This window comes from Hakea prostrata, chromosome 1 (assembly GCF_041222555.1).
Source record: "Hakea prostrata isolate BN-2017 chromosome 1, UWA_Hpros_2, whole genome shotgun sequence".
NCBI classification, from domain to species: Eukaryota; Viridiplantae; Streptophyta; class Magnoliopsida; order Proteales; family Proteaceae; genus Hakea; species Hakea prostrata.
In genome coordinates, this window is record NC_142600.1 from 73,127,152 (window position 1) to 73,154,145 (window position 26,994).

General features: G+C 37.3%; 1 protein-coding gene across 1 annotated transcript; it reads left to right on the forward strand.

Moving 5' to 3' along the window:
* The first annotated feature begins 14,696 nt into the window (after positions 1-14,696).
* On the forward strand, positions 14,697-26,149 carry ATSTE24 (Peptidase family M48 family protein). Its single transcript, XM_089142232.1, has 14 exons — positions 14,697-14,945; positions 15,254-15,401; positions 15,540-15,624; positions 15,730-15,825; positions 16,576-16,641; positions 16,823-16,921; positions 17,711-17,824; positions 18,040-18,150; positions 18,995-19,057; positions 20,865-20,957; positions 21,662-21,775; positions 24,849-24,920; positions 25,033-25,098; positions 25,424-26,149. Exons 1-14 carry the CDS (start codon positions 14,915-14,917, stop codon positions 25,538-25,540), a joined length of 1,275 nt encoding a protein of 424 aa, XP_088998358.1. The 5' UTR covers positions 14,697-14,914; the 3' UTR covers positions 25,541-26,149.
* The last annotated feature ends 845 nt before the right edge of the window (positions 26,150-26,994 follow it).

A 26,994-nucleotide genomic window follows, 5' to 3' on the forward strand; every position in this document is an offset into this window, starting at 1 on the left:
AAAAAAAAAAAAAAATATTTTTTTTGTTGAGGATACATTAGCACATGGGCAATCGTATAAAACAAATGAAACATAATCATAGAAATGAAAACTTATCTTATTTGAATAGTATAAATGATCTCCTTGTTGAAAGCATCGTTGTATACATCCATCTAATGATGGACGAAAAGTGGTAGAGTTGAAACGTGCCGATCGTGGTCGGCACTTTCTTTAAGGTATTTAAACGCCCCGAATAGTGCACACGGGTCTGAATGCGTTTTCACCCCCAAGATCAGTCAACCCCTCCATCATAGACGGTGCACCCCGTAAGTGATGGACTAAGAGATCCGTAAAGCTACATTCACCAATTGACACAATTTAAAGGAAACTAACGCTTCTCAAAAACAGGTTTTGCGCGATGAAAAACGAAACATCTCCCACCTTTATATAGAAGAGTAAGAGACACCGCCAAAGGTTGTCTCTCAAAGCACAAACCTCTTCTCTTAAGGCATGTTTGTTAGCAACAACACCTATTGGCCATTTAGGTGTCTTTAGAAAAATAAATTGTTTGAATTTTTCAAATAAAACTATGAAAATAACAACAATCCCCCACAAAATTCAAAAATTTTAGGAAAACAAAACACTAAACTGGTGAACATATTAGACACAATAGGACACGTCGTTATAGGTGTCTTTCGGACTTGAACCTATACTAGGTCTAATGAACCTCGCTACAGAGTATGGGTGAAGTCAGACTTCTTGAACCTTTCCTCAGTGCGTAGCTGACAAGCTCATCAGCCATATCCTATCAATCGACTTTACATGATAAACCCTTTTATCAAATTTTTTCTTTTGGACATTTTTCCTCTAATAAAAGAGAACAGGCCATGTCCCAAATCTCAGTCTCATGGATGTATAGAGAATTTGCCTATATAATTCTCATTGGAAAGCGACCTTATTTCCTACATCCACTTAGGTTAGCCAATGTGCACCACAATTAACACACCCCCACATTTCGTAGGTCTCAACTAATTAAGAGTCTACTGCTCAACCTCTCTCATTGTAGTGGTACTATTCTAATATAATAGTGGAATGAACTTAATAGTACTTCTCAGGTCATCCTGTGACTTCGTTGTTTACCCTTTGAACCTAATTCAGGATTAAAACCTCTTCACATAGGTTGGGTGTCCATCACATGACCTTGGATAGGCCTTCATAGTTCATTCCTCCAAACAACATCACATTAGTGATTTTGAGGCTTTACACAACTTTTAGTCAAACTATTTCATTGACTACACATAGTGCTATTTTGTTGGCCTCACTAGACATTTGTTTATAAGACATAATGTCCCTTTCCATAAAGATATATGCTTTTAAGACATGTCTTTCTTCTTCTATCGATCATGCCATTTACCATCAATGTAAATGCTTATTCTAATTTGAACATGATCATCGTCATATATCTTATATTATCACCTTAGCCTTGTGGCTTTGGATTCTCAAATAAAAATCAGTCATTTAACTATAATTTTCTCTTGAGACGAGACTGAACACATAAACTTATATGCATCTCATGATAAACTTAAACCCCCACAATTCGGGTTTACCATGCATAAAGCTCAATGGCCGTTATGATCTAACACACATAATACTAATTAAATTAGACTGCATGTACCATTCTATGTCATTCATCTTTTACGGCCACTTCATCTGCACAAGCCCTTCCACTTAGGAACTAAGTTGCAAAGATGCAACATTACTGAGGGAAAATTGCCACTCTCCTTTATTCTCATTGTAATACTCATACCACACCAAAATCCCAGCGGATAAGTGGGTAGCTTCCATGACCAGAAAGTAACTTCACAGCCCTGTTAACTGCCCAGTTTAACAATTTCAACCAACTTTGTATGATTGAGCAATTTCTCATAAAATAGAGAACTTTTCTTTCATGCAAAGAAGCTTCTCTCTCAATGGTTGAATAGTCCCTTTTGGCCAAGGAATCCAATAAAGGAATAATTAAACTGTTCTTACCAGAACTATTGGTTTAATCCCACTTTCTGTGCTTCTATTGACTGCAGACCTTGTGTTTATGTTCCAACAGAAATGTGAGAACAATACCATGAACCTCGATGCTTTCGTGGACCTGACCTATCAGCACTTGTATTGTCCAAGGGCTGATTTACACTGTCAGCATTAAGTTGGCTTGTAATTTGTCTAAAAGCAATGTTTAAAATTCTCGCTGTTGCATCATTAACTAAGAGTTCTAAACACGCTTTAATCACAGATGATGTTGGTGCCTTTGACGAAGCAGTGTAACTGATGTCTACTAGGCCAAAAGCACAGGCTTCAGCCGTCTGAAATGCAACCCCATCTTCTTTAGTTTCTTCATCTGTGACGACAATTACCCAGGAAACCTCTTTTGTCTTCTTGTGTTTCCCATGGCTTATCCACGAAGTACAAGGGGAAAACCAAGCAGTTTCCAGTTTTTCTCTTTCTTTCCACTAGTCTCTGATCATTACTAGTTTTAGGGAGAACAAGAGATCCTTCCGATCTCAATCTCATTATCGTATGCTTCTAGCTTTGCATATTCTGGAGTCCAGGTTGCAAGTGGGATTTCACTTATGAATTCCCCCAATAGGACAGTGCTCACAAGATGGATCTGTAAGCTTGAATGTCCTATCATGCCTTCTTGATAAATGGCACGCGGGCTGTACTTAACAGGATATCTTTACAATCCCATGTGTGGAAGTATTTCTCCAAGATACTTTCACCCTCTGAAGATCTGCAAACGGCATGCTAATCATAACCAAGTACCCTTCAGCGTCTTCAGAAATATGTAGTAGTGAGGGGTCCATATATGTTCCTCCCAAAGTAAAATGTTTACTACGTGATGTTGACATTTTTTTAAGTAAACCCAAGCTCTTCAGGATCAATCTCATACTCAAGGACTTCACGAGCATTTTATACATGCATAGGAGACATAAACGCTCGGGACACCTCTTTCTTGCTTTTTTTTTTCTTTCAAAATTCTGATCACATCATGGATCTTGTAATGTATTGCACTGCAATTCCCTAGTGATCTTTTGGATTGACATCTGCTCCTATTTTGAGCAGCAACAATGTAAGAGTGCAAGCGTACCTTCTAGGTCCCCTTCGGCTACAAGGGTCAATGGCATCTGCAAGTTCCAATTGATTCGTGTGTTCCGGTGCAAGGGATAATTGCTTCCCTAGAGTACACCTCACCATTGCTTTTGTTTTCATATTGACTTTTAAGAACCACTGTATCAGTGCTTGGTGTCGTTTGCATTCCAACAGTTTGTGAGGAACCGAATCCTTTCATACATTCCAACAGTTTGTGAGGAACCGAATCCTTTCATACTTGGATTCCATCTATGACATCACCTCTTCTTATACAAGCCATTGGATGTGGTGATGAAGACCTTACAAGACTCCTGGACTAGCTTTCCTCCTTCAGTTCTAATATCACACCCAACACCTCTTTAGTAATAGCGCCTAAGAGGAGATCCGCCAACTGCTAAGTTTCTCAGTCTCGTAGACTCTCCACTCCTGTGTTGGAGTTGAAGGTGACAGATATCCACAGAGATAACCCATCAGATTGGTGAATATTTACCCTGTACACAGAGGTTACTGTAAATTAAAATCCAATACCACCATTTCATTTGCATGCTTCATCACTTTTAATATACAAATAGTTATTCTTCTCCACGTTGGCATCACCCCAAAGGCTGAATGTTGGTTTGAACTTTGAATAGGATAATTTCTTTCTTCATTTCCAGCAAGATCAGCCATGATCCATGTTAGTTTGGGATGCCCAAATCAGATCCAATAAAGTCTGAACCAACAAGAAGACCTCCCAAAGAACAACAAAATACCATCAATGAACATCAACAAAACAAAACAGAAGAAAGCATGTCATAGAGTTCTCGCTCAGTTACTTTCTTCCAGATTTTCAGATCTATTTTCCAGATCTAACTCATGTCTCACATCGAACTTTCTGCAACTCTCAACTATTAGTTAACCATCTCAAGAACAAAACTGGAGTTCTATGTGGAAGGAAAACAGTGAATGTAACCGTATACAAAAAATCTAGGTTCAAACCCAACCAATCATTATACGTAAATATAAATACTAAGGGACGTTGGGAACTCTTTGAAGGGTTAGGACTTTCTGTTTTAGTCATGAAACGACACCTAAATGTTACTCATCAAACGATGTCTCTAAAAGACATAGAGACTAGAACAAACATTATAGTAATGAATGATGGTCAGAATATTCAAATCCAAAGAACTATCCATTAACAGAGTCGTTGCAGACAGATAGAACGAAGGTCAGAGGCCATCAACAACACCCGCAATAATACGGTTCCAATATTAGGGTAACAATCTGATCTTTCCTATCAAGACATACAGCCTGCATAATCAAAACAAACATTGTAGCCAAACTTCGGTGGATCTATGTGGAGATATCTGAACCGGTCTTATCACCTCTGTGAATCCTTGAATGTTAGGGGAAGAAGGCAAGTTCGGCCTTCTACAGACTGTACCATATATAAGAGGAACATCGAATCATAGTCCGATCATTGATATGAAACCCAAAAAATGTTTCTTATGAATCACAAGTTATACGATAGTTTAAATACCTTAAAATTGTTGGAAATACATTAGCACATGGGCAATCGTATAAAACAAATGAAACATAATCATAGAAATGAAAACTTATCTTATTTGAATAGTATAAATGATCTCCTTGTTGAAAGCATCGTTGTATACATCCATCTAATGATGCACGAAAAGTGGTAGAGTTGAAACGTGCCGATCGTGGTCGGCACTTTCTTTAAGGTATTTAAACGCCCCGAATAGTGCACACGGGTCTGAATGCGTTTTCACCCCCAAGATCAGTCAACCCCTCCATCATAGACGGTGCACCCCATAAGTGATGGACTAAGAGATCCGCTTCTCAAAATCAGGTTTTGCGCCAAAGGTTGTCTCTCAAAGCACAAACCTCTTCTCTTAAGGCATGTTTGTTAGCAACAACACCTATTGGCCATTTAGGTGTCTTTAGAAAAATAAATTGTTATGAATTTTTCAAATAAAACTATGAAAATTACAACAGTTTCTAAACTAAACAAAAAAAAGTTTAAAAAAAAAAAAAACAAAAATACCCCCACAGGGTGGCCCCTCCAACCACCACCGGTGTTTACACCCCGGGGCGCGCCCCACATCCACAATCACAAAAACCAAGACAGCCCACCCAACACAAAGACAAGAAAAGAACTAACCCACCCACCCACCAACCCACCCCGCAGGGGAGGTTATAAAAAAAAAAAAGACATGCACATTACCCCCCCCACCCCCCCCCCCGTAACTACCCTACTAATCCCATTGGTGATACGTTGCTCATACTGTTCAAACAGTACTTGATGAGTACCCCTAAAATGCTGAATGAAATCAGCACACTGGTTAAAACTCTCTGTGCAGTAGGAACAATGATAACGACCATCATGGAAAAAGTGCAGTGCCAAACAGTCATGAATATCCAGCACCATTATCTGCAAAATTCTCATATCAGTTAACAGCCATTCTTAAACATAAGGAGTGCAATATTATTCTTTCCTCTCCTTTATTTATTTATTTATTTATTTTGAATGGAGTTGGGGGTTTAAGTAAAAGAGTCTAGCATCCCCATAATTAAAAACCCAGTAAGGGGTGAAGTCTCATAGAAGAACGCTTGCTAGTAGGGTTAGTTAGTGGAACACTTCTTTTGGGTTGAACAGTATGAGGCTCTAACTTTGACATTAGTCAAATATAAGATGCTATAGGGGCTAAAGGAAGGGATTAGAGCTGAGGGAGACGTATTAGGGGCTGCTGCAGGGAAGAGAAAGGGGGGAGCATGCTACGCGATGGGGGATGGCTCTAACTACAGAATTAGGGTTTTGGGGATGGTAAAACCTACAGATGAGGGAGGAAGAAGAGAGTGGGGGCAGGGGATGGGGCTTGGCTGAACTTACTTGGAGAAGAAGAAGGGACCTTGATGAACTTTAAACGCAGAATGTCATGCACAAACACAGCCGCAACTTTCCTCTTAGGGAATCCACGACCCCTCGCTGCTCCAGTTCTGAGATTTTATTTATCAAAACATAGTCTGATTTTTACAATGTAGAGAGACTAATTTATAGCCTTCAAGAAGGAGCTCACACAAGGACTCAACTTTAAAAAATAACTTGTACAATGACTCTTATCATATCTTACTCTAGAAGGATCCAAATTGGGAAAAAGTAAAAATTGTTGTAGAGACTGTAACTAGGGGCGGACCTATGAATTCCCTTAATTCCTTTAATTTTTTCGGTTTTTTCTCTTCTGACGTGTGAAATGTCACTATTTAGCCCCCCTCCAAATATTGTGTACAATTTTTGAAGGTAAAATAATGGGTATAAATGTCATTCCTAATAAAAAAATAATTCATCAAACCCTATTTATTCTCCCCTCTTTTCTCTCTCATTTTTTCTTCCTATTTATTTTTTTCTGTTTCTATATAAACGTTGGTTATTGAAAATTTTTGAAAAAAAAATCTTATTAGATATTCAAAAATCAAAATATTATTTCTAATTAAAAACTAACTCTTCAATGCCTATTTATTCTCCTATCTCCCCTCTCCTCTACCCCTTTTTTTCCTATTTATTCTCTTCCTTTTCTATAAGCATGGCTTAAGAAAATTTGAAAAAAAATCTACTCTACAATTAGGTCTCTTTCTCAATTTATTTATTGTTTCTCTTTTTCTCTTTTCTTTTTTTGTTATTCTTTTTATTTGATTTTAAATTCTATGTTTCTTTATTTATTCTGCAATTTTTGTTATTTGATTTTGTATTGTGAATAAAATGTCTATAGTTAGTAGGTAATTAACTACCATTGATTTGCATCTCTTACCTAAAAAAAAAATTTGATTTACATCTCTTACCAAATAAATTTTTGGTTTGCATCTAACTTCTTAAGGTTAAAGTCATATGTATATTTTTTTTATACTGTTGCTTTAATTTTATCTATATTTTGTTCAAAAAAAAAATATCATTATCAATAATTTATCTCTTTTTTTTTCAAATATGTGTGGGCCCCACAAAATATATGTGGGTTATTATTTAATTTAATAAAATAATTAGAGGTGGGACCCCAAATAAGAAGGTTATCTGGCCTTCATTCTGCGGCCCCCCACTATTGCATCCTGGGTCCCGCCACTGGTAACTAGGGGACTCCTCGATCCGTTACTAATTTGAATTTTTCATAACTTGACAAATAATGACTCAAATTCAAAAATAAAAGTTTATCTAAAGTCCTAACATGCTTCTGAATCAAACGAGGTCAGATTGGGTTTGACTATGGGACCCAAATGACCAAAATACCCCTATGCTGGCTGAAATTCCCTGGGTTGTTGCTAGGGCTGTGGGGTACTGGTAACCTCCATGGCCCCCTTTGGGTGGTCCTGGACTGGGTTCACATCAGGTTCAGAGCAGGAAAACTAGTTCAATTAAAACATGAACTAGAATACATTTGTGGACAAAGCAACTTGGAGCAAGCCATAGGTTCAGAGCAGGGAAACACAATTAAAGAAACCATAGTTTCTTGAAACAAGCCATAGGTTTTGAAAGAAATCAGTACATGGTTTCTTTAATTATGTTTTAATAGTTAGATTCTTGGAGTAATACTCCTTGCAGATGTAGGCCTTTAGTTCTACATCAACTTCTGAGAGGAATCAGTACCTTTAGCTAATTTAAAAAGCTATAACCTGATTTATTCAAAAATTATTTAATCAATTCCTCTTTGAAACAAAAAATATAGTCCAGCTACCAGTTGACTGATTAATATCTCCTTTAAGTCTTTAACTAACAAAAATATAATAATGAACTAGGTACAAATTTCATTTGCTGTAAATTGAGAGGTTTGGATTTATAATCAATTAAATCTTTTGATTTACTGAAAAGCAAGGATAGTTCAATCACCACGGCACTGCCTAAACGGGAAGTAGGTTACCTGTGACAAGCTCAATTGGGCCACTTGGATCCAAATTTAGTCCCGAGTAGAGCCTATTTACCCTTGTTCCCCTGTAAAATTCCATTCTAAGTGGACTCCCACGGGTAAAAGTGAGTAAAAAGTTGTCAGTTTAAAGAAAACCAGTACAGGGTGCACTGTATGGTTTTTTTACTGCTATCAAAATGTGGCTGTCTAAGGAAACACCCCTCTGGTACAGATCTGTATATCAAAGCTGTGGAGCCTCTTGCCAGGCATTGCTTAGACATCGTTGATTCCCTTTTTTGTTTTTGTTAAATGTATTACGTCTTAAATGCTTGGAATTTGGAAAAACATGTTTATTTATAAGTAGTAAATTAACAAAATTATATAGTTTTTTTTTTTTTTTTTTGGAAAAGTAGTTTGTTACTATGGGGTGAGAATTAAATTACTAATATACGCCGCTGAGTGGGTGCGAACCCAACACCTCCCCGTGGGAGGGCGGATTTTTAACCGCTTGACTAACCCATCATTGGCAAGAGCGCCTAAGTGTCTCAGCGCCTTTAGAGCTCCTCAAATCAACGTCGCCTTATTTTCAGGCAATACGGCGACTGCCTTGGGGTATGAGACGTCGCTTCAAGCGCCTCGGAAGGCGTCCACTTTTTTTCCTTTTTAAAATCAAATGAAAGATGCCAAATCGAAGGCATATATTGAATTACTTATTAGATTTCAATTGTAAAGTATCTATTTTTTGAACCTATATGCATAGTTATAATGACGCTACATGTGATCAAATGTTAAAATAAAATAAAAACAAACAAACAAAATAGGAAAAAAAATAAGTTCTTGACTCGAGTCTCACACTCTCACTTGCACTCTAATCCTTAATCTCTTCCTCTCTTCTTCTCTTCCATTCCCACGACGACACTCCGGCAAGCAACGGCCAGCGACAGGCGACTTCTTCTCATCCTTTTTTACCTCGACTTTTTATTTAAGACCTACTATGTGTGGTTTGTAGTATGTTGGATGACTTGAGGTAGGCTAATATTAGTTTTTTTTTATTATATAAGATATAATATATTTATAATGAATTAGAGTGTATGAGATGTACACTAAAAATTTCAATTAAAAGGCCTCAAAAGCGCCTCAGATGGCGCCTTGTCGACTCATCGCCTCAACTAGCCTAAACTGCCTCGCATTGCCTCATCGCTGTGACAACTATGCAAAATTATGAAAACTACTTCTGAAGCCAAGGGGCCTGAGGGAATTACATGACACCTTGGTGACACTAGACTGTTGAACTCTCTTTGATATGCTATTTTTTAGAGTTCTATTTGTCCACAATTTTATACCTGACTTTGTTCTCAAAGTGGAAGGACAGTGTTGTAACTCGTAAGTGAATTATTTTTTTAGCGTGTGGCTTTGCTCTCATATTGTTGTAATTCATGCTGTCATTTTTTATTTATTACTTCTGTTGTGCTAATTTTCCTTGTCAAGAAAAAATAACCTTAAACTCTAGATTTTATGATTTATTTTTAATACCTTGATTGGACAAAACATGAACAAAGGAGGCCAAACACCGTTCATATAAATAGTATCATAAGCTCATATGTAAAACATTATTGGATCCTATCATAGGCTCATAGGTAGAAAAATTGTTAGATCCCACAAGCTCTAATACCGCAATGTTTTATGAAGGTCAATTTTATCTATGGGAGGGAATTTAGAAGTTCGTGTGTTAAGAATAATACAACCAACGCTGCGGAAATAACTTGCAAATGCAAGAGCCACAAGGATTTACTTGGTTTGGACCAAGGGTACTATATTTAAGGATGAGTCTTACAACTTGGGTACCATGCACTGACAATATCAAATCCAAACTTAGATGTATAGAACACTCAGTTCTTTCAAACTCTCAAAGACAAATTACAAACCAAGATTACAGCCAAAACACCCTATGATAAGCCCCTTATAACTCACCTCTACAATAGAAAGCATAAGAAGGGAAGCAGGGGATCAACACCAACAGAGAGCAGGGGGAAACCAACCAGCAGGGGACAAATGGCATAGTACTATTAGGAGCCTCCACGTGGTAGTGAAGGATAGGTGAGCAGTGAGAGTTTGTTAGGAAGGTAAAGAATAAGAGAGGGCAGGAGAGGAGCGAAAAGGGGGAGAAAAAGTGATGCAAGTGAACGCTTGAGGAGAGGGAAACCTTTGGGGAATGGCCTAGCCATGGGAATGAACTTGTTCATCAAAGTTATATGTTGTTTCTCTTTATTTTAGAAGTTCTTATTAGTTAGTAGTACCAATCTGTATTCATCAATTATATCCAATCAGGGAAGCTTGATGAAATTGACTATATCTCCAATATATTCTGTTGTTCTGAATTCATAGCTTTCTGGTGTTATTTGTTTATGTTATTGAAGTTTATCAGAGTTATTGAAAGAACAGGGTTATATTTTGTTGCTGTCTTTATGGAATCTGTTGCCATCCATTGCTGTCAGTAAGATTTCGGTGGGACTTTAAACAAGCTTGAGAGAGTCCTATCAACTTGGTATTAGAGCTATCACGATCTCAGGGAGGTGTAATGACATTGTCGCTGTTTTCCGACGATGGAAGTTCACGGAAATGGTTGATCGAGGTACTGTTCTTCTGTTGGGTAAATCATATCGGGTATGAGCAACAACTAAGTGTGGCTCTCCAACATTTGGAGGGCGAAACCTTGGAATGGGTTTATCAAAAAAACTAGTCGATATTTGATTAGGAAATTTTCGGAGAGGCCCTGCAATCTGCGTTTGGCGATGTGCAGGCAACAGAGGTGAGTGTGACTTTGGAAAACAACTAGGAAGAAGTTATGGGTGCTAATACAGTGGTGTAAATGGGAGACCAAGAAAATACGACGGAAAGAACGCTGAGTGAAACCGCTGAAAGAGAGTGATCAACTGCTACGGTGGTCCCGTACGATACTTGGAGAAGATAGAAGATGAGAATGAGGATTTACGACGTCGACACCTACCAGAGTGAAATTGCAGCAACTGAGTATAATAGCATCGAAGAACCGAAGCCTAGCATGAGGCCTGTGGCGATCGATGGAGACCAGCGTGAGGCGGTTAGGGAGTTTGCTTCCAGAACATAGGGAAGAAGACGATGGGGTTCAACTGGTTCGCCTCAATCCGGTTCGTGGGTTTGGTCCAAACCGTATGGCCACCAGCTGGTGTTATTTGAGCCACGTTCAGGTATGCTTAATATCATACGTAGGGCCTAAACAAACCCAATACCAAAATTGGTCCACCGAAAGATACAAGGGAGTTTTTTTGGAAGTAAGAAAATAGTTACAATATAAACTCATGAAAGCTAGACACCAACAAGAAATATAAACTACAAGAATTAAAATACAGCGAGCAAGCAAGAACAACTAAAATAGAAACTAAACAAACTTCTAAATTCCCCCCATAGAGAAAATTGACATTCATAAAACATTGTGGTATCAGAGCTTGTAGGATCTAACAATGTTTCTACCTATAAGTCTATGATAGGATCCAATAATGTTCTACGTATGAGCCTATGATACTATTTATATGAACGATGTTTGGCCTCCTTTGTTCATGTTTTGTCCAATCAAGGTATTTAAAATAAATCATAAAATCCAAAGACTTTTAAGGTTATTTTTTATTGACAAAGAAAACTAGAACAACAGAAGAGTGGCTGGTAACTGAAATGAGAATTTTACAAATATTGTCCTAAATATTCACGACTGTTTAGCACTAAACTTTTTGCATCATGGTCACTATCATTGTTCGTACTGCATGAAGATTTTTGCATAGAGATTTTCACCCGACGTGTTGATTTTATTCAGCATTTTCGGGTTACTCATCAAATACTGTTTGAGCAGTACGAACACCGTATCACTGAGGGGATTAGGAGAGTAGTAACTGAAACTTATCAGGAACTCTATTTATGTTACCATGTGTGTACGCCGGTTAGGACACTTCTACACCTGTCCTTGTGATGGTTGCCTTTTCTGCCATGTGGACTCGGTTATTGTGTCTGATCATGTGTATCAAGTCTACCGTAATGTGTACAACAGGTCCACCGTATGATACAAGGGGGTTTCTTTGGAAGTAAGAAAATAGTTACAATATAAACTCATGAAAGCTAGACACCAACAAGGAATAGAAACTACAAGAATTAAAATACAGCGAGCAAGCAAGAACAACTAAAATATAAATTAAACAAACTTCTAAATTCCCTCCCATAGAGAAAATTGATCTTCATAAAACATTATGGTATTAGAGCTTGTAGGATTTAACAATGTTTTACCTATGAGCCTATGATAGAATCCAATAATGTTCTACGTATGAGCCTATGATACTATTTATATGAACGATGTTTGGCCTCCTTTGTTCATGTTTTGTCCAAACAAAGTATTTAAAATAAATCATAAAATCCAAAGACTTTAAGGTTATTTTTTATTGACAAAGAAAACTAGCACAACAGAAGAGTGAGCTAGTAGCTGATTTGAGAATTTTACAAATATGGTCCTAAATATTCACGACTGTTTGGCACTAAACTTTTTGCATCATGGTCATATCATTGCCGCCGCAGAGATAGAGACACGGCTGATTTTATTCAAGATTTCGGTTACCATCAAGACGTTGAGCAAAGACAAACCGAGGGGATTAGGAGAGAGAACGAAACCACAGAACTCTATTTATGTTAATATGGCAGGACACTCACACCGCCTGGATGGTTGCCTTCCGCCATGTGGACTCGGTATGTGCCGATCACGGATCAAGTCACGGATGCGACAACGCCACCGACGATACAAGGGGGTTCTTTGGAAGCAAGAAAATAGTTATAATATAAACCAGAAAGCAGACACCAACAAGGAATAAAACACAAGAATTAAAATACAAGAGCAAGCAAGAACAACAAAATAGAAACAAACAAACCAAACCTCCCAAGAGAAATGACATCAAAACAGGGATCGAGCTGAGATCTAACAAGTTCACCAGAGCCAGATAGAACCAAAATGCAGATGAGCCATGATACTATTTATAGAACGAGTTTGGCAATCAAGGATTAAAATAAATCATAAAATCCAAAGACTTTAAGGTTATTTTTTATTGACAAAGAAAACTAGCACAACAGGAGAGTGACTGGTAGCTGATTTGAGAATTTTACAAATATGGTGTTAGATATTCACGACTGTTTGGCACTAAACTTTTTGCATCATGGTCACTATCATTGTTCGTACTGCATAGAGATTTTTGCACAGAGATTTTCACCCGACGTGTTGATTTTATTCAGCATTTCCGGGTTACTCATCAAGTACTGTTTGAGCAGTACGAGCACCGAATTAGTCCAAAACTTTTTGTGGGACTTTGCTCCTTTGTTTGCAAGTCGATCTGCGATGCCATTGCCTTCCTGAAGAGTACGAGTAAACTGGATTGAATCAAATCCGTGTGTTAAAATTCATCTATCGTGTATAATGAACATAAATTTCCAACATGGTTCCCTTTGAGGATGTAAGGGCAGATCTATGACATCCTAGTTGTCATCTTCGACAATAATATTGGAGAGCCCCTAATGTGTGCCCGGATTAGGGCTGATTTTACCACCAATGCTTCTGCCACAACTGTCGGTTGTTTCCCACAACCTTCATAAAAACAAAATAACATCTGACCCAAATGATCTCTAGTGATTTTGCCATAGCTAGCTTGAGTCTTAGCTACATTCAAAATAGAAGAACCGTCAACATTTATTTTGACCCAACCTTCTTTGGGTGCTATCCAACGGATTAGTCTGTTGTCTTTTGAATTTGTGACCTATTGTGTAGGCTTGCTTAGATACTCCTTACTTGCTTTGATTAGTACTAATATTCTCAAGAAAATATTTAGTCTCAAAACTCATTTTTCAGTCAGCTAGATTTTGTTTTGTGAATAGGTCTCTTAATATGTTTGCAGATTATCTAGCATTATCTCATGTTGGTTGGGAGTCTAGAGAGTTTAGTATAATTTTTTATTTGACCAAAAAAAAAAAAAAATCATGACAATGTAAATGTAATAGTTTACAAATTCATCAGGTTTATAAGCAATTTTTTCTTTTATTAGACATTATCCTAATAAAGAAAACTAATATTTAGAAAATTTCGGTTTCATTTCCTACAATTTGCCTACGAATTACCAAAAATGGTTGTGGGGGGGGGGGGGATTTATGTTTATTTCTTACCCCCTTATGCGAAAGCGATGGTTTTTTGTCAACTGAGCCATCTTCAGGATTAATTCCAATTGATGCTTATCTTTCTTTTTGGCTGACTAAATCAACTACCAGCCTCAATTTCTTTTCTAAAAGATCCAACGGTGAGAGTTCACCGTCACTCTCACCGTGTGAAAGCGATGGTCTTTTGTTATCTGAATCACTTTGGGGGTTAATTGCAATTGATGCTTCTCTGTCTCTGTGAGGAGGTTAACTACCAGTCTACCAGCCTCAATTTATTTTCTAAAAGATCCAACGGTGGGACCTCACCGAGTGTTAGGTTTCCGTTTCCATGTACCATGATTTTAAGCCAATCTGCGCAAGCGGGATAAGTCGATGTTAATCTTGCTTAACCTACAAGTAAAAGAAAAAGAAAAAAAAAAAATAATAATAATAATAGGAGGAATTATTATCTTATTCGTAATTATCGTTTTCTTTTCATTTTCGATTTCTCCTTGGGGTTTCTTGTTTGGCTAACGGAAATGATACGAACTTGGGGGCTTTGGAAGAGAAAAGAACCCCTAAATCCTATTTTCGCCTGTAAATCTCAAGTTTCGAATATTACTTAAGCGGCTTCTTGTTTTGAAGTGGTCTCTCGGCGCTTCAACTCTTTCTCTTCTTGTTGTCTGTATCGTTCGACCTTCAAGATTGAATTAGTAATGGAGTTTCCATATTTGGAAGCTGTTTTGGGTAGGGTCTCTCTCCTTCGTCTCTTGTTCTGAATCGCGATTCTTGCTTGAAACCTATTGAATGCTTAAAGTGTAGTTCTGCTATTTCATTGTTTTCGTCGTTGATTTTGCGTTATTTGACATTGGCTTATTGTTTGCGGTCTTCGATAATGTTAAAGTTCCTACTCGTTCTATATTAGTTCGACCGTGTTCTTTAAAACATAGAAAGAAACCCTGATGATTCAGGTTCTATCTTTCCTTCTCTGGGTTTTGTTTTTCTCATTTATTTTCTAACCGAAGTCTTGTACCATATCTTTATTCTTGTTTCAGGTTTTATGATATTGATGTACATTTTCGAGACATATCTGGATGTGCGCCAACATGCTGCTCTTAAGCTTCCTACACTTCCCAAACCTTTACTAGGAGTTATCAGTCAGGAAAAATTTGAAAAGTCTCGAGCCTATAGTCTTGATAAAAGGTTTGTTCTTGCTTGCTCCACGAATATCATATCGGTGTATCTTGTATGATGATCAAGATTATGATTTTGTACGACTCATCCGGTTCTAGGGTCACAGTTTTCTAATTTGTGGTTGTTTTTATTAATTATGTCTTCCAGCGTCTTTCATTTTGTTCATGAGGCTGTATCCATACTAATGGACACTGCTATTCTGTACTTCGGTGTGTTGCCCTGGTTCTGGAAGGTGAGTCAGTATCAGTGTCGTTTAAGTTAAGCTTATTTTGTTTTCCGTCCAAATCCATCTGCATTTAAGCCAAGTATTCATTCCATTTCCTTATTTTGGCTGCAGTTATCGGGAGAATTTCTTGTTTATGCAGGCCTAAACCCAGAGAATGAAATATTTCACACCCTTGCATTCTTGGCTGGTGTTATGATTTGGTCGCAGGTGTGCATATGAACTCTACCGACTACTGAGAGATTGAATCCAGTTGCCAGTTTACCCTTGGTCACATTTGTTAAATGGAGTAGTGATTTGTCGTTTATGCAGATCTCATTTGGTAAACCTGAAATAATGTTCTTTAAACTTAAGTAACGTGGTCTGCACAGTAAGAAGAACTTGCATGATGTTTGTGAAGCTCTCCTACTTTCTCTGTTATGGATGGTCTCTGTTAGGGCTTTTAATCAAATTTAATTGTAAAATATTTCCCCTAAATTTTAACCATTGAATGCATCGTCATGATTTAGGAAAAAAAGTTGAGGGGTTCTTTTTGAGGGGTTGGGGGGAAGGGAAGAAGAAGGCTTCCAACTCGACCATGCCAGGCCTTCCAGCCAAAAGAGAAATTAGCCAATTTACACTGAAGGGGCTTAATTTAAAATTTTAAAGTTAGTCTTTTGCATGGTGAGGCAAATGATTATGTGGATGATCAACCTTGAGACCTAGTAATCCATTTGGATTCCATTGGCCTTAAGAAGGCTGAAGCATAGTACATTATCATATTGGATAATGGTTGTGGGTCACCTTTTTTCTAAACACAAAATTGGTTTACCACCCAAATTTTGCCTTTTGCATACAAGAGTCTTTCCAATGCAAATTAATATTTTATATGATTGATATTTTTCTCTCTCATGCGCTTTGTTTTTAGTGTGAAATCTGGTATTCTAAGCAGTTGATGTATATAATATTTTGCTTTTGCAGGTTACGGATTTGCCTTTTTCATTGTACTCAACTTTCGTGATCGAGTCTCGACATGGTTTCAATAAAGTCTGTTTTCTTATTTGGATCACTTTCATATGCATTTTTTTTTCTTGTTAGTTTTCATTGGCTATTAGATCTATATTCTGTTGCCTATCATTTTGTTTTCAATTATATTATCAATTTATGCTGCTATTTTTTCTGCTGGAAAAATTTATAGATTTCCCCCCCTTCATCTGTGTTTGAACAGCAAACAATATGGCTATTCTTTAGGGATATGTTTAAGGGAATCTGCCTTTCAATCATACTGGGACCACCTATTGTGGCAGCCATCATTGTAATAGTACAGGTACATGAATCAATCACTTTCTTTGCATTGATTGTTGAGTTCACATCTGATCAATTTAGGTTTTAGTAGCTATTGATGTTCATGAATAGGTACTGAGAATTAATTATTTGCATTGCATTGACTGTTGAGTTTACCTGAAGTTAATTTGGTCCTTTCTAGAAATTGATTTATATGATTCATGGATGGAAGTTTGCTCTGACTTTTAAATGTTTTCGGATTTGGATGACCCCTTTTTTTCTTCATTCTTTAATAATGTCTATACTAAATTGTAAAAATTATGAATTATAACGAGATAGTAAGGAGCTGTTAATTGAGGAGTGGGCTAAATCTGACCAAGTGAAGGAATCACTAAAAAAGACACCCTGAAGAACTGGATGTTTTTCGTTCTTGTTTTATGTTAAGCCATATGTTAATTTGAAGCATCCTTTGAACGTTCTTCTGTTAAGTATGTCAGTCTACATACTTTTTTTTTTTAATCGTCCTTTGGTGAAAGCATATTCTGTAGTAGGAAGTTTGTAACTGCATCAACTACAGTCAAAATTATAGAAGATGTGCAGAGGTTTACAACTGATCTTTTTTGGGTTTGCTGCATAAATGTGCTGCAAGAGTCAATTGGGTGCTTGGTCACAGAAGATGTACAGATGTCAGATTGTGTGAACCTGTAAATAAATTACAAGAAGTCATCCCATTATCCTGCATAGTACAATGTCTTCATTCGTTTATCTTTGAATTCCTGCTGACCACCAATTCAATTGATAAATTACCGTAAATTGTTTTATGTTTTTGCAGAAAGGAGGTCCTTACCTGGCCATCTATCTTTGGGGATTTATGTTTGCTCTGTCCCTTGTGATGATGACTCTTTACCCCATAGTGATTGCTCCACTTTTCAACAAATTTACCCCTGTGAGTAATTATTTACATCTCTGACCTATTTAATTTGGTGTTGGACTGCAGATTTTCATTGATAGTTGATCTCAGTTAGTGTCTGTTACTCTGTTTGATTTATATTATAGGTGCTTGTTTTTGTCAGAAGTTGCTATAGCTGTGGGTATTCTATGTTTTTTTGTTGATTATTGACTAATTTGTTCCTTTTCTCCTGACTATTCTGCTGCCCTCAGCTTCCTGATGGAGAACTAAGGGAGAAAATTGAGAAGCTTGCGTTGTCACTCAATTTTCCTTTAAAAAAGCTCTTTGTTGTTGATGGATCTACAAGATCAAGCCATAGCAATGTGAGGATTGAACTTTGATAGTCTGATGACACTGATGTAGTAGTATATTTTGCATCCCATACTAGTGCAGCAGTTGACACATTATAAACCTTGTTTGTCTAAATAACAAGAACATGATAGAAGTAGGAATGAGATTTGAGTGGTTGACTTTCTAGAAGCAACATGTGGCTTTTGAATGGTTCTATTCTGATCCTATTGCTCCTATAAATCCACTCAGTTTCATGAGCTTGAAAAAATGAGCACAACTATTCATAGGGGAATGGAATGTCATAGAATGCTGCCAGGATGATTCGCATATGCTAGCGCATCCTTATATTTATCTGTCTTGTTCTTCATATGAAATGACATACCTGTCTTTTGTTGGGGGAAGAGAGATAGATACAGGGATGCACTAGCATACACTTTGCAAATGGCCAGGGAACTTAGTTCCCTATTTATATTACAAAACATAGATTTCATCCTTGTCATCCAGCTGGGTTGGATAAGGTGGAGAGGTGACAAAATTGATCCTTGCAAATACTTACTATGAATAGAAATGGAAAAGAAAGGTTTGGGGATGAGAAGAGTAATGTCTTTTAAATTTCAAAACATGTAACATAACCTGTCCCCTCAAAATTCTCCTTGGAAAAGAGTCCTTCCATGGCATAGTTGGTGTGGAGGTAAAAACTGCTACTCGGTTTTATGAACAAATCCCTAGGAAACACGTGATAGTTTGTTGGTAGCCTCTCATTGGCTCTAACCTTTTCACATTTATTCCAAGTAAGAAGAAAATTTCATCTGTTTTTCTTTGATACATTGGTGATCATTTTATGTTGATCTAATTCATCTCATAAATATCTCGCAGGCTTACATGTATGGATTTTTTAAGAATAAGCGCATTGTCCTTTATGATACATTAATTCAACAGGTATGTACACGCTTATACCAGAGTGCTTAAAACATGACCTATTTTTATCACTGCTTACCTTTATCTCCTTTTGTACTCATTGAAGAACTCAGAAAATATTCTGTGTAGGTTTTTGTATCCTGCAGCATTGGCCTAAATATGGCCACATTTGTTATAGATGTATAACATTTCTGTCCGGTGTTTCTTTTGATCTTATGGCTAGGATTTTTGTTCTCTAGAGCCACATCTCTGCAGGTCTTATACTTTTCTGAATGAATTTTAACGTTATCAGAGTTGCCCGTGCTCAGGGTGGTTTTTTTTTTGGTGGGGCAGGAGGGGGCAATGAAAGCCATCATTCTGTATCTGACTCAATGTACTCAAAAAGGCGTATGAACAATTCCCAGTATGGCATTAACCTATGCTCCACATCGTGAACTTCCTTCTAGATGACCCTCACTATTAGCCTCATCATTCCATCTCTGTCTTCTCCTCCTTTTACTTACCTGGACCTAACTTTTCTTTCTATTTTTCTAAACTGCTAAATCTTTGGCGCTTACTGTGGGCAAGGATCGAAATTACAGGTTTGGACCTGGTTTTGGTTAGGCTTAAAACCCAAATGTTACATGGCTGCTAGTATTGGGTAGACAGATGATTGCAAGCCTTGCCTTTTCAACCCCGTTACAAGCATACACTACACTTTGACCTGATCTTTTGATAGCTTGCATCCTGTTGGTATAATCCGTATGATATAACAATATCTGCTTTCATTCTCTAGGGAGCGAGGTTGTACCATTTAATTTGTAAATAATAGGATGAAGAAGAATAAATGAGCTTGGGATGCAATTGTGGAACATGGTCCAGCATCTAGGTTTTGGTGGTCAACTCGGTGGTCCAAAAATCCAAGTTAGACTGAGATCCGAATATGTTGATATGTAATTTTGCTTGCTATTTATAGATTATGCTGTGATACAAATCAAATAGTAAAAGGACTAAGAGATGAGAGGAAAGCAACGTTGGAGCCACAAAACTTATGTTGTAACAGCCTACCCCATTCAATATATATAGAGCAGTCCAATAGACGCATAGGAGTTAATTTTTTTGGTAAAAGCATAATAGGAGTTAACGTACACAGAACATTAGAAAATAAAGACAGTCTCTTGGGAACCCCTTGTTTGATTTCTTCAGGCATAATCTGAGGGTCAGATTTGGGATAGTTTTCTCAGCTGTAGCACCTAGAAGCAAGATCATCGCTCTAAATTCTGATAGCTTCCAATTTGACAAGAGAAGGTTTTGAAGCTAAGATGGACTGGCTTATTTGTCAAGTATGTATATTTATATATTTCCTGTAGTCCTTTTTCCCCCTTTTCTACTTACAATTACTTGAGCTTTGTTATTTGACATTATTACAGGTTCTAGAACTATAATAGGTCCATCTGATTCTCATGATCAGATGTCAAGAATATTTCTCTCTCACTGCTAGTTCCAGATTAACCAATATATGCCAGATATATCTTCCTATTTGTGCTTGTCGAATATAGTTATTTTTCTCTGGAAACATCTTGGGGTTGATAAATAAATTGCATTAAATTTTAATGCAGTATGTTACTCATATAAACTATCTAAAGTTTAGTTCTGTGGGAATTTTAGTAAAGTAATATGAAGATCCTTGAGAAAAAAAAACCCCCTATATTTACTAGTTGTGACTTGTAACTCCATTTTGCTGAAGTGTGATTTCTTTTTCCATTTGGCAGATATATTGGTATTATGTGCTTCCATTCTGTATTTCTCACTGGATCTTATTATGTATAACAAAATTACTTCTTTGCAGTGCCAAAATAATGAGGAAGTTGTTGCTGTTATAGCCCATGAACTAGGGCATTGGAAACTTAACCACACAATGTATACGTTCATTTTGGTGCAGGTATGTCCTGCCTTCCAAAAGAAGACAGCTATTGTTTTATTTTATTTTTCTCGGAATAAAAAGAAGAGTTATTTAAATTTGATATGGGCTTTTTAGAATCAAATTATTGTTTTTTGATCCAGTTATTCTCAGAATCTTGAACCTTCTCGTTTTACCATGATATATCTCAGATTTCTTAGATACAATCTATCAACACGTGACAAAGTGCTGTTTTTTTTTTTTTTTTTTTTTTTTTTTTTTAAATAATTACAACTGAAAAACTTTATGGCTGATATAATGGAGAAATTTCCTGTTGCACAATGACCACTACAGTGGGCAAAGTGTACAAAACCACAATAGAGACAATCAATTAATTGGTAACTGACCCAACAGCAAAGATTTCTTAGTGTGCCAACCTTAGCAAGCTCATCAACCAAAGAGTTGGGCGACATGTCAGACTCTTGTCCTTGTAAACCAGAGCAAGATCATCCATTCTTATGTTGCCTCAGCTTGCCTAAACAACTAATTGTCATACATGTGCATCTAAACATGGTGGTTTTCCAAATCAGATTGTCCTTTTTAGTTAACTTCATAGATGTCCAAGAGCTTTTCCTCTATTATCATCAGCTGCAGTGACTTGTCAGCTTAAGTTGCTGGTTGCATGCATATAGGGTAGTTTTATTCCAATCTCTCAGCTTTGTATATTACATTTAGCATTGATGCAGGTACTTACATTTTTGCAATTCGGAGGGTATACTCTTGTGAGGAACTCAAAAGATCTATTTCAGAGTTTTGGGTTTGACACGCAGCCAGTGCTCATTGGGCTCATCATCTTTCAGGTGTTATTTTTTCCCCTTTGTTTGTTGATGTTTCAGCTGTTACTTTTTATTTTTATTTTTCTTTGTAACTATTTTTTTAGGTACAGGTTTATTAACATGTTGCTACTGTTTCCATGAATTTTGGATATTTGTTTGTGGTGTAAGGGGATGGATTTATATTATATGATGGTGTAAACTTTTTGCTCGTTCTCTTTTACACGTTTATAGTCCAAGGTGCATGTATTTTGTAATGGATCCTGTGCTATTTTTGTCAGGGGAGGGGGGAGATTGGTTCCCCACATTTTTGATGTGAATGATGTATGTGCATCCCAAATAGAATTTGTTATTTGCAGCAGTCAGATTAGAATAGATTAACTCAGGCTAGTGGCCTTTTCTGCTAGAACAGATCAGCAGAATATGAAGAAATTGTTAGAACCAAAAAACAATTGTGGAGTGGTCTTATTGCTACTTAGTGAAACTATAACATATGTCAACCATTTTTCTTTAAGAACCAGAGCCAGAAGTTCAGAGGGGACAAGATCAGAAACTAGTGAATTTGAAGTAAAACAGACCATTAATGATGCTGTTTAACTGGACTGATTGGACCTGCATGATAGGCTTTGGCATGGTAAAAAATTCGAGGAAAACTCAAGTTTCGACCGTGTGAAAATGGGAAACTTAGGTGGAAACGGAAATTTCGAGGAAACCGAGGACTTTCCGACAAGTCAACAGGAGAGAGATGGGGTGGGATCTATATTTAAGCTCATGGTAAAAAACGAGGAAAACTCAAGTTCGACCGGGGAAAATGGGAAACAGGTGGAAACTTGGGAAATTTGAGGAAACCGAGGACTCCGACAAGTTTCGACATCAAGTTTGACAAGTTTAGAGAGATTTGGGGTGGGATCCCGTATTTAAGCTAATTAGAGTATAAAGAATACATTTATTGTATTGCTAAAAAATCAATGTAGATATGTCACAATGTACATAACACAATGTAGAGTTGCCAAAAGTACATTATAAACTAACTACTAAGCACAAACATCAAATATAACTAACCAAAAGTTGACAATAAAGGAAAATACAACAGGAAGAGGAGTGCCAAGAGTGGATTCATCCCGTGAGCGAGTAGACAGCCCGAACACCCTCGCTCAACCAACGAACAAGACACCAGACAATGCCAGAGCAAGAACGACAACCGAACATGAGTCTAGTCACAAATGCAAGATAACCAACGAGGGAATACGAGGAAGGGAAGCCGATGGAGGGGGATTGCGGGGATTTGGGGAAACATGAAATAAAAAAAAAAAATGAAAATGGAAACAAAAAACGAAAAGCCCAGCCCGAAATCCGGTTCACGAGATCTAAGTTTCCCACGAAATTTGGGAATTTTTTCCTCATGAACCAGCTGGTCCAACTGGGTTGAACCAAGTTTTGACAGTTTGAGGTTTCGCAAGTTTCGACGAAATTTCAATAGTTTCGATCGAAACTGAGGACTTTTTTTCGGTCCCCATGAGTTTCGTTTCGCATTTTTCAAAATGGGAAATTTTGGTGGAAATTTCGCAAGTTTCGATGGAATTTTGTTCTATGGGCTTTGGGACTTAAATCCAATGGTTGTTGGTCAAAGTTTCCAACAAACGTTGGAATCTGCTTATTTATTAAGCCTTTTATGTGATTTGGTTGAACACGTAGGAGCTAGAGTTTGATGTTGGGTTTTGTTTACAGTGGGTACCTCTAACAGATAGGAATAATTGGTTCCACTTTGTAAATGTGTTTGCATGAATGCTTCACTTTCCCCTGCAACTATGGATCCATCTTAGATTTTCCTTTCTTCTTCTAGATGGCCCTCCACCAAATGCCGGAGACTCATCTAGACCAATGGAATCTGAAAATCGATATAAATCAAGCTACAACATAACTGATCAAGTAATAATAAGTGGGAGAAGAAGGGCCTTCACCCATATTTCAGAGCTCATCAGCTCAAAAAGTCCCAACTTTTATCGTCAAATTTGATTGCATAAATGGAAAAATAGAGGTCATTATAGGTTAAAGGTTGTAAGTTTGTAACTCACTTGTGACAGATTGGAATATGTTAGAAGTCGGTTTGAGTGGTCTATTTAATAAAGAACATATCTGCAGTATCTGAAGAAATTTTGAGGACAGGAAAAAGAACTATGGAGAAGTCTATTTCTTACACAAAAAGCTACTATTAGAACTAGAAGCAATATCAACCATGAAATTTGAAGTAAGACCAATACTGGAGACATTGAAGATGAATACAATCTGAAACTGATATAAAACCAGGCATGCCATAATTGAACTAGTAGTAATAAGGAGGAGGAAATTTGTGGTGGAGATATCACTGGATTTGCAGTATCCATGAGGCTTAATGGAGCTGATGGTGTGGAATGTCCTCCCAACTGCTGTGGGAACTGGGGGTAAATGTTGGATATATATCTTTAGAAATGGTTCTTTCTTTCCATCTGTTTTTATTTTCAACCCTCTTTACCGCCTCCTTTTTTCTTAGTAGTTGTAGTCAATTGCATGAATAGAGTACTTAAGAAGGGCACTGGATGTACAAGAGTATAGTTAACATACTAACACCAGGAAGAGAAATCTGATATGGCAGTAGGGAATCATATGCAATGATATGTGTGAACCTACATCATGGTGTGCTCCTCATGTACCTCGGTCCCTTGGTAGCTCATTTCTTGCATATTTCATGGCTATTAGTATTCTAGACAATGTATGTTTCATGTATTTTCGACATGCATAAATAAATACTCGCAGTTTTTCTTTTGATAATTCAGTGTACATTTACTCAAGTACTCTATTCATATGTCTGTCGGGAGAAGGTCATGCTTGGCACGTAGTCAGTGCTCATTTGCTGAATGCTTGATCATGGGTTCGAGTCTTGGAAAAATCCACTCTGGAAACAGGATTAAAGCTGTGTACATTTGACCTTCTCCAGACCCTGCTGAAGGCAGAAGCCTTATGTGCTGGGTGTGGCCTATTTTTTGTATGGACAGGTGGCAATGTATTCTTCCAGCAGTTAGTTGCCCTTTGTCCTTAACATGGGTTTTTGTTTTCTCTACAGCACACTGTTATTCCTCTCCAACATCTTGTCAGTTTTGGTCTTAATCTTGTTAGTCGGTCTTTTGAATTCCAGGTAACTAGTTCTCCCGGTGATATTGGTCACATTTGTTTCTGTTTCCTCTAAAACTCTTTATCTAGTGTCGTTGATTCTCAATCCAAGCTGAAATCATGGTTTCTTTGATCAGGCTGATGCTTTTGCTAAGAAGCTTGGTTATGTGAAGGCACTTCAAGCAGGTCTTGTGAAATTACAGGTGATTATTTTCTCCATTTCATATTTAAACATCATTGGTCTCTGTTTCTCGTTTAAGCTGGGCGGAATGAAGTGATGTGGGAATATGCTCCCACTGTTTCTCCATTCTCACATTTCGGCAATTGAAACCTAGGTTCAGCATATCTTTCCCATCTAGGGGAATGAAATTATGTTCATTTTTGAAGTTACGTTCTTGAACTAGACAGCCTATTCTTATTTATAGATGAAAAACACTGCATTGACTGTCACCAGCACAGATGTGAAAACTTGTCTTTGATATGTATATGTTGATTGTGCTTCGGATCTGAAGGCTTCTTGTCTTGCAGGAAGAAAATCTTTCATCAATGAACACTGATCCATGGTACTCAACTTACCACTACTCTCATCCTCCTCTTGTTGAAAGACTGGCAGCACTTGATGAATCCGACAAGAAAGCCGACTGAGGAAGGAAGAAAGAGTGCATAGTTTCTTGACAGCAAGTGACAAATATGAATGCCTCGCTGCATCCATCAGAGAAGTTCGTCTCACGAGGATGAGCATCATCAATCTTGTTTTGCTTTCCATAGGAATCTAAGTTGGAATTGAGAGTCACATTTCTGTTGTATGCACCACAGAAGTTCCCATTTCGTGAAAACAACTCTATTTATTCAATGTGCTGAGCCATCATTGGAAATAGAAAGCAAAAAGAAAAACGATAACAAAGCCTTGACTAATCTTCGGATTTCGTCCTGATTCCTAACTTTGCTGGGTAAACAAAACCTATTTGATCGACCGGTGAAATGCCATTTGGTTGGGGAAAGGATTTTTGTTTGGATTCAGGAAAGATTTTTGAAGATTGACGTTGTTAAATGCTGTGTTCAATGATATTGGAAGATTGTGTACAACAATTATCCTCCAGGCCACCTGGACTGGGCACAGTAGTTAAAATCCTGGATCTTGCAGTCTGAGTCTATATTTCCTTGATAAATGACTCGTGAATCATGCATTAAAAACTCACCCTGGATCCATTGGTGGAGTTCTCATATAAATGAAGCAGGTATCCTTGCGCCTGTGAGTTGGAAATTTATGCAGTCCATTTCCTTGTAGATGTAAGATATGTATTCTAAGATTATATCAAATGGTTGAAATCCATTTATAAGTAACATTAAAGACTTATGATTAAATTAAAAAAAAATGATGTGGCTTGTAAATGGACTTCAATCTTTTGATGACTTGTGATTAAATTTAAAAAAAAAAATGATGTGACTTGTAAATGGACCTCATTTGATCTGATGTTGGAATACATGTCACATATCTACAAGGAAACGGATAGGATATTAGTCCATTTTGAGTCCGCTCTTTTAATATCTTTCCATCACATATTAAGACGAGTTCATATGCTTAGTATGAGTTTTACTTCTGATTCATTTGTGAGCACTCAAAAGTGGCTTTAACCCATATTATGTGATACAGAAATGTGAGGAGAGTAGGAGACGATAAATCTTTATGCTGACTTATAAAGGATCCAGACTCTATGCAGAGGTGAGTAGAGGTGATGAAATCTATTCAATCTATACATGTCAACATTTTGGGCTCTTTCATGAGCAAGCACAGAAGTATCAGCTTTCTATGCAGAGGTAGAAAATCCAAGAAGGTCTATCCATATCATAACTTCCCCCCACCCCTTACCCTAGTTTTTTTTCTTTTTTTGGGGCCAGCTTACGCGCACCACGATTTACCACTTTTGGCCACCCCTTCCCCAGTTGCAAAATATTCCAGCACATAGGACAACATCGTCTCTGGATTCTATATTATCCATCATCAACGCTAACACTATAAACTACACAATAAATACGCCTTTACAGTTTCATTTCTCTTGCGTTTAGATTCTCTGTGCACCCGGTGGAGGAAATCCAAA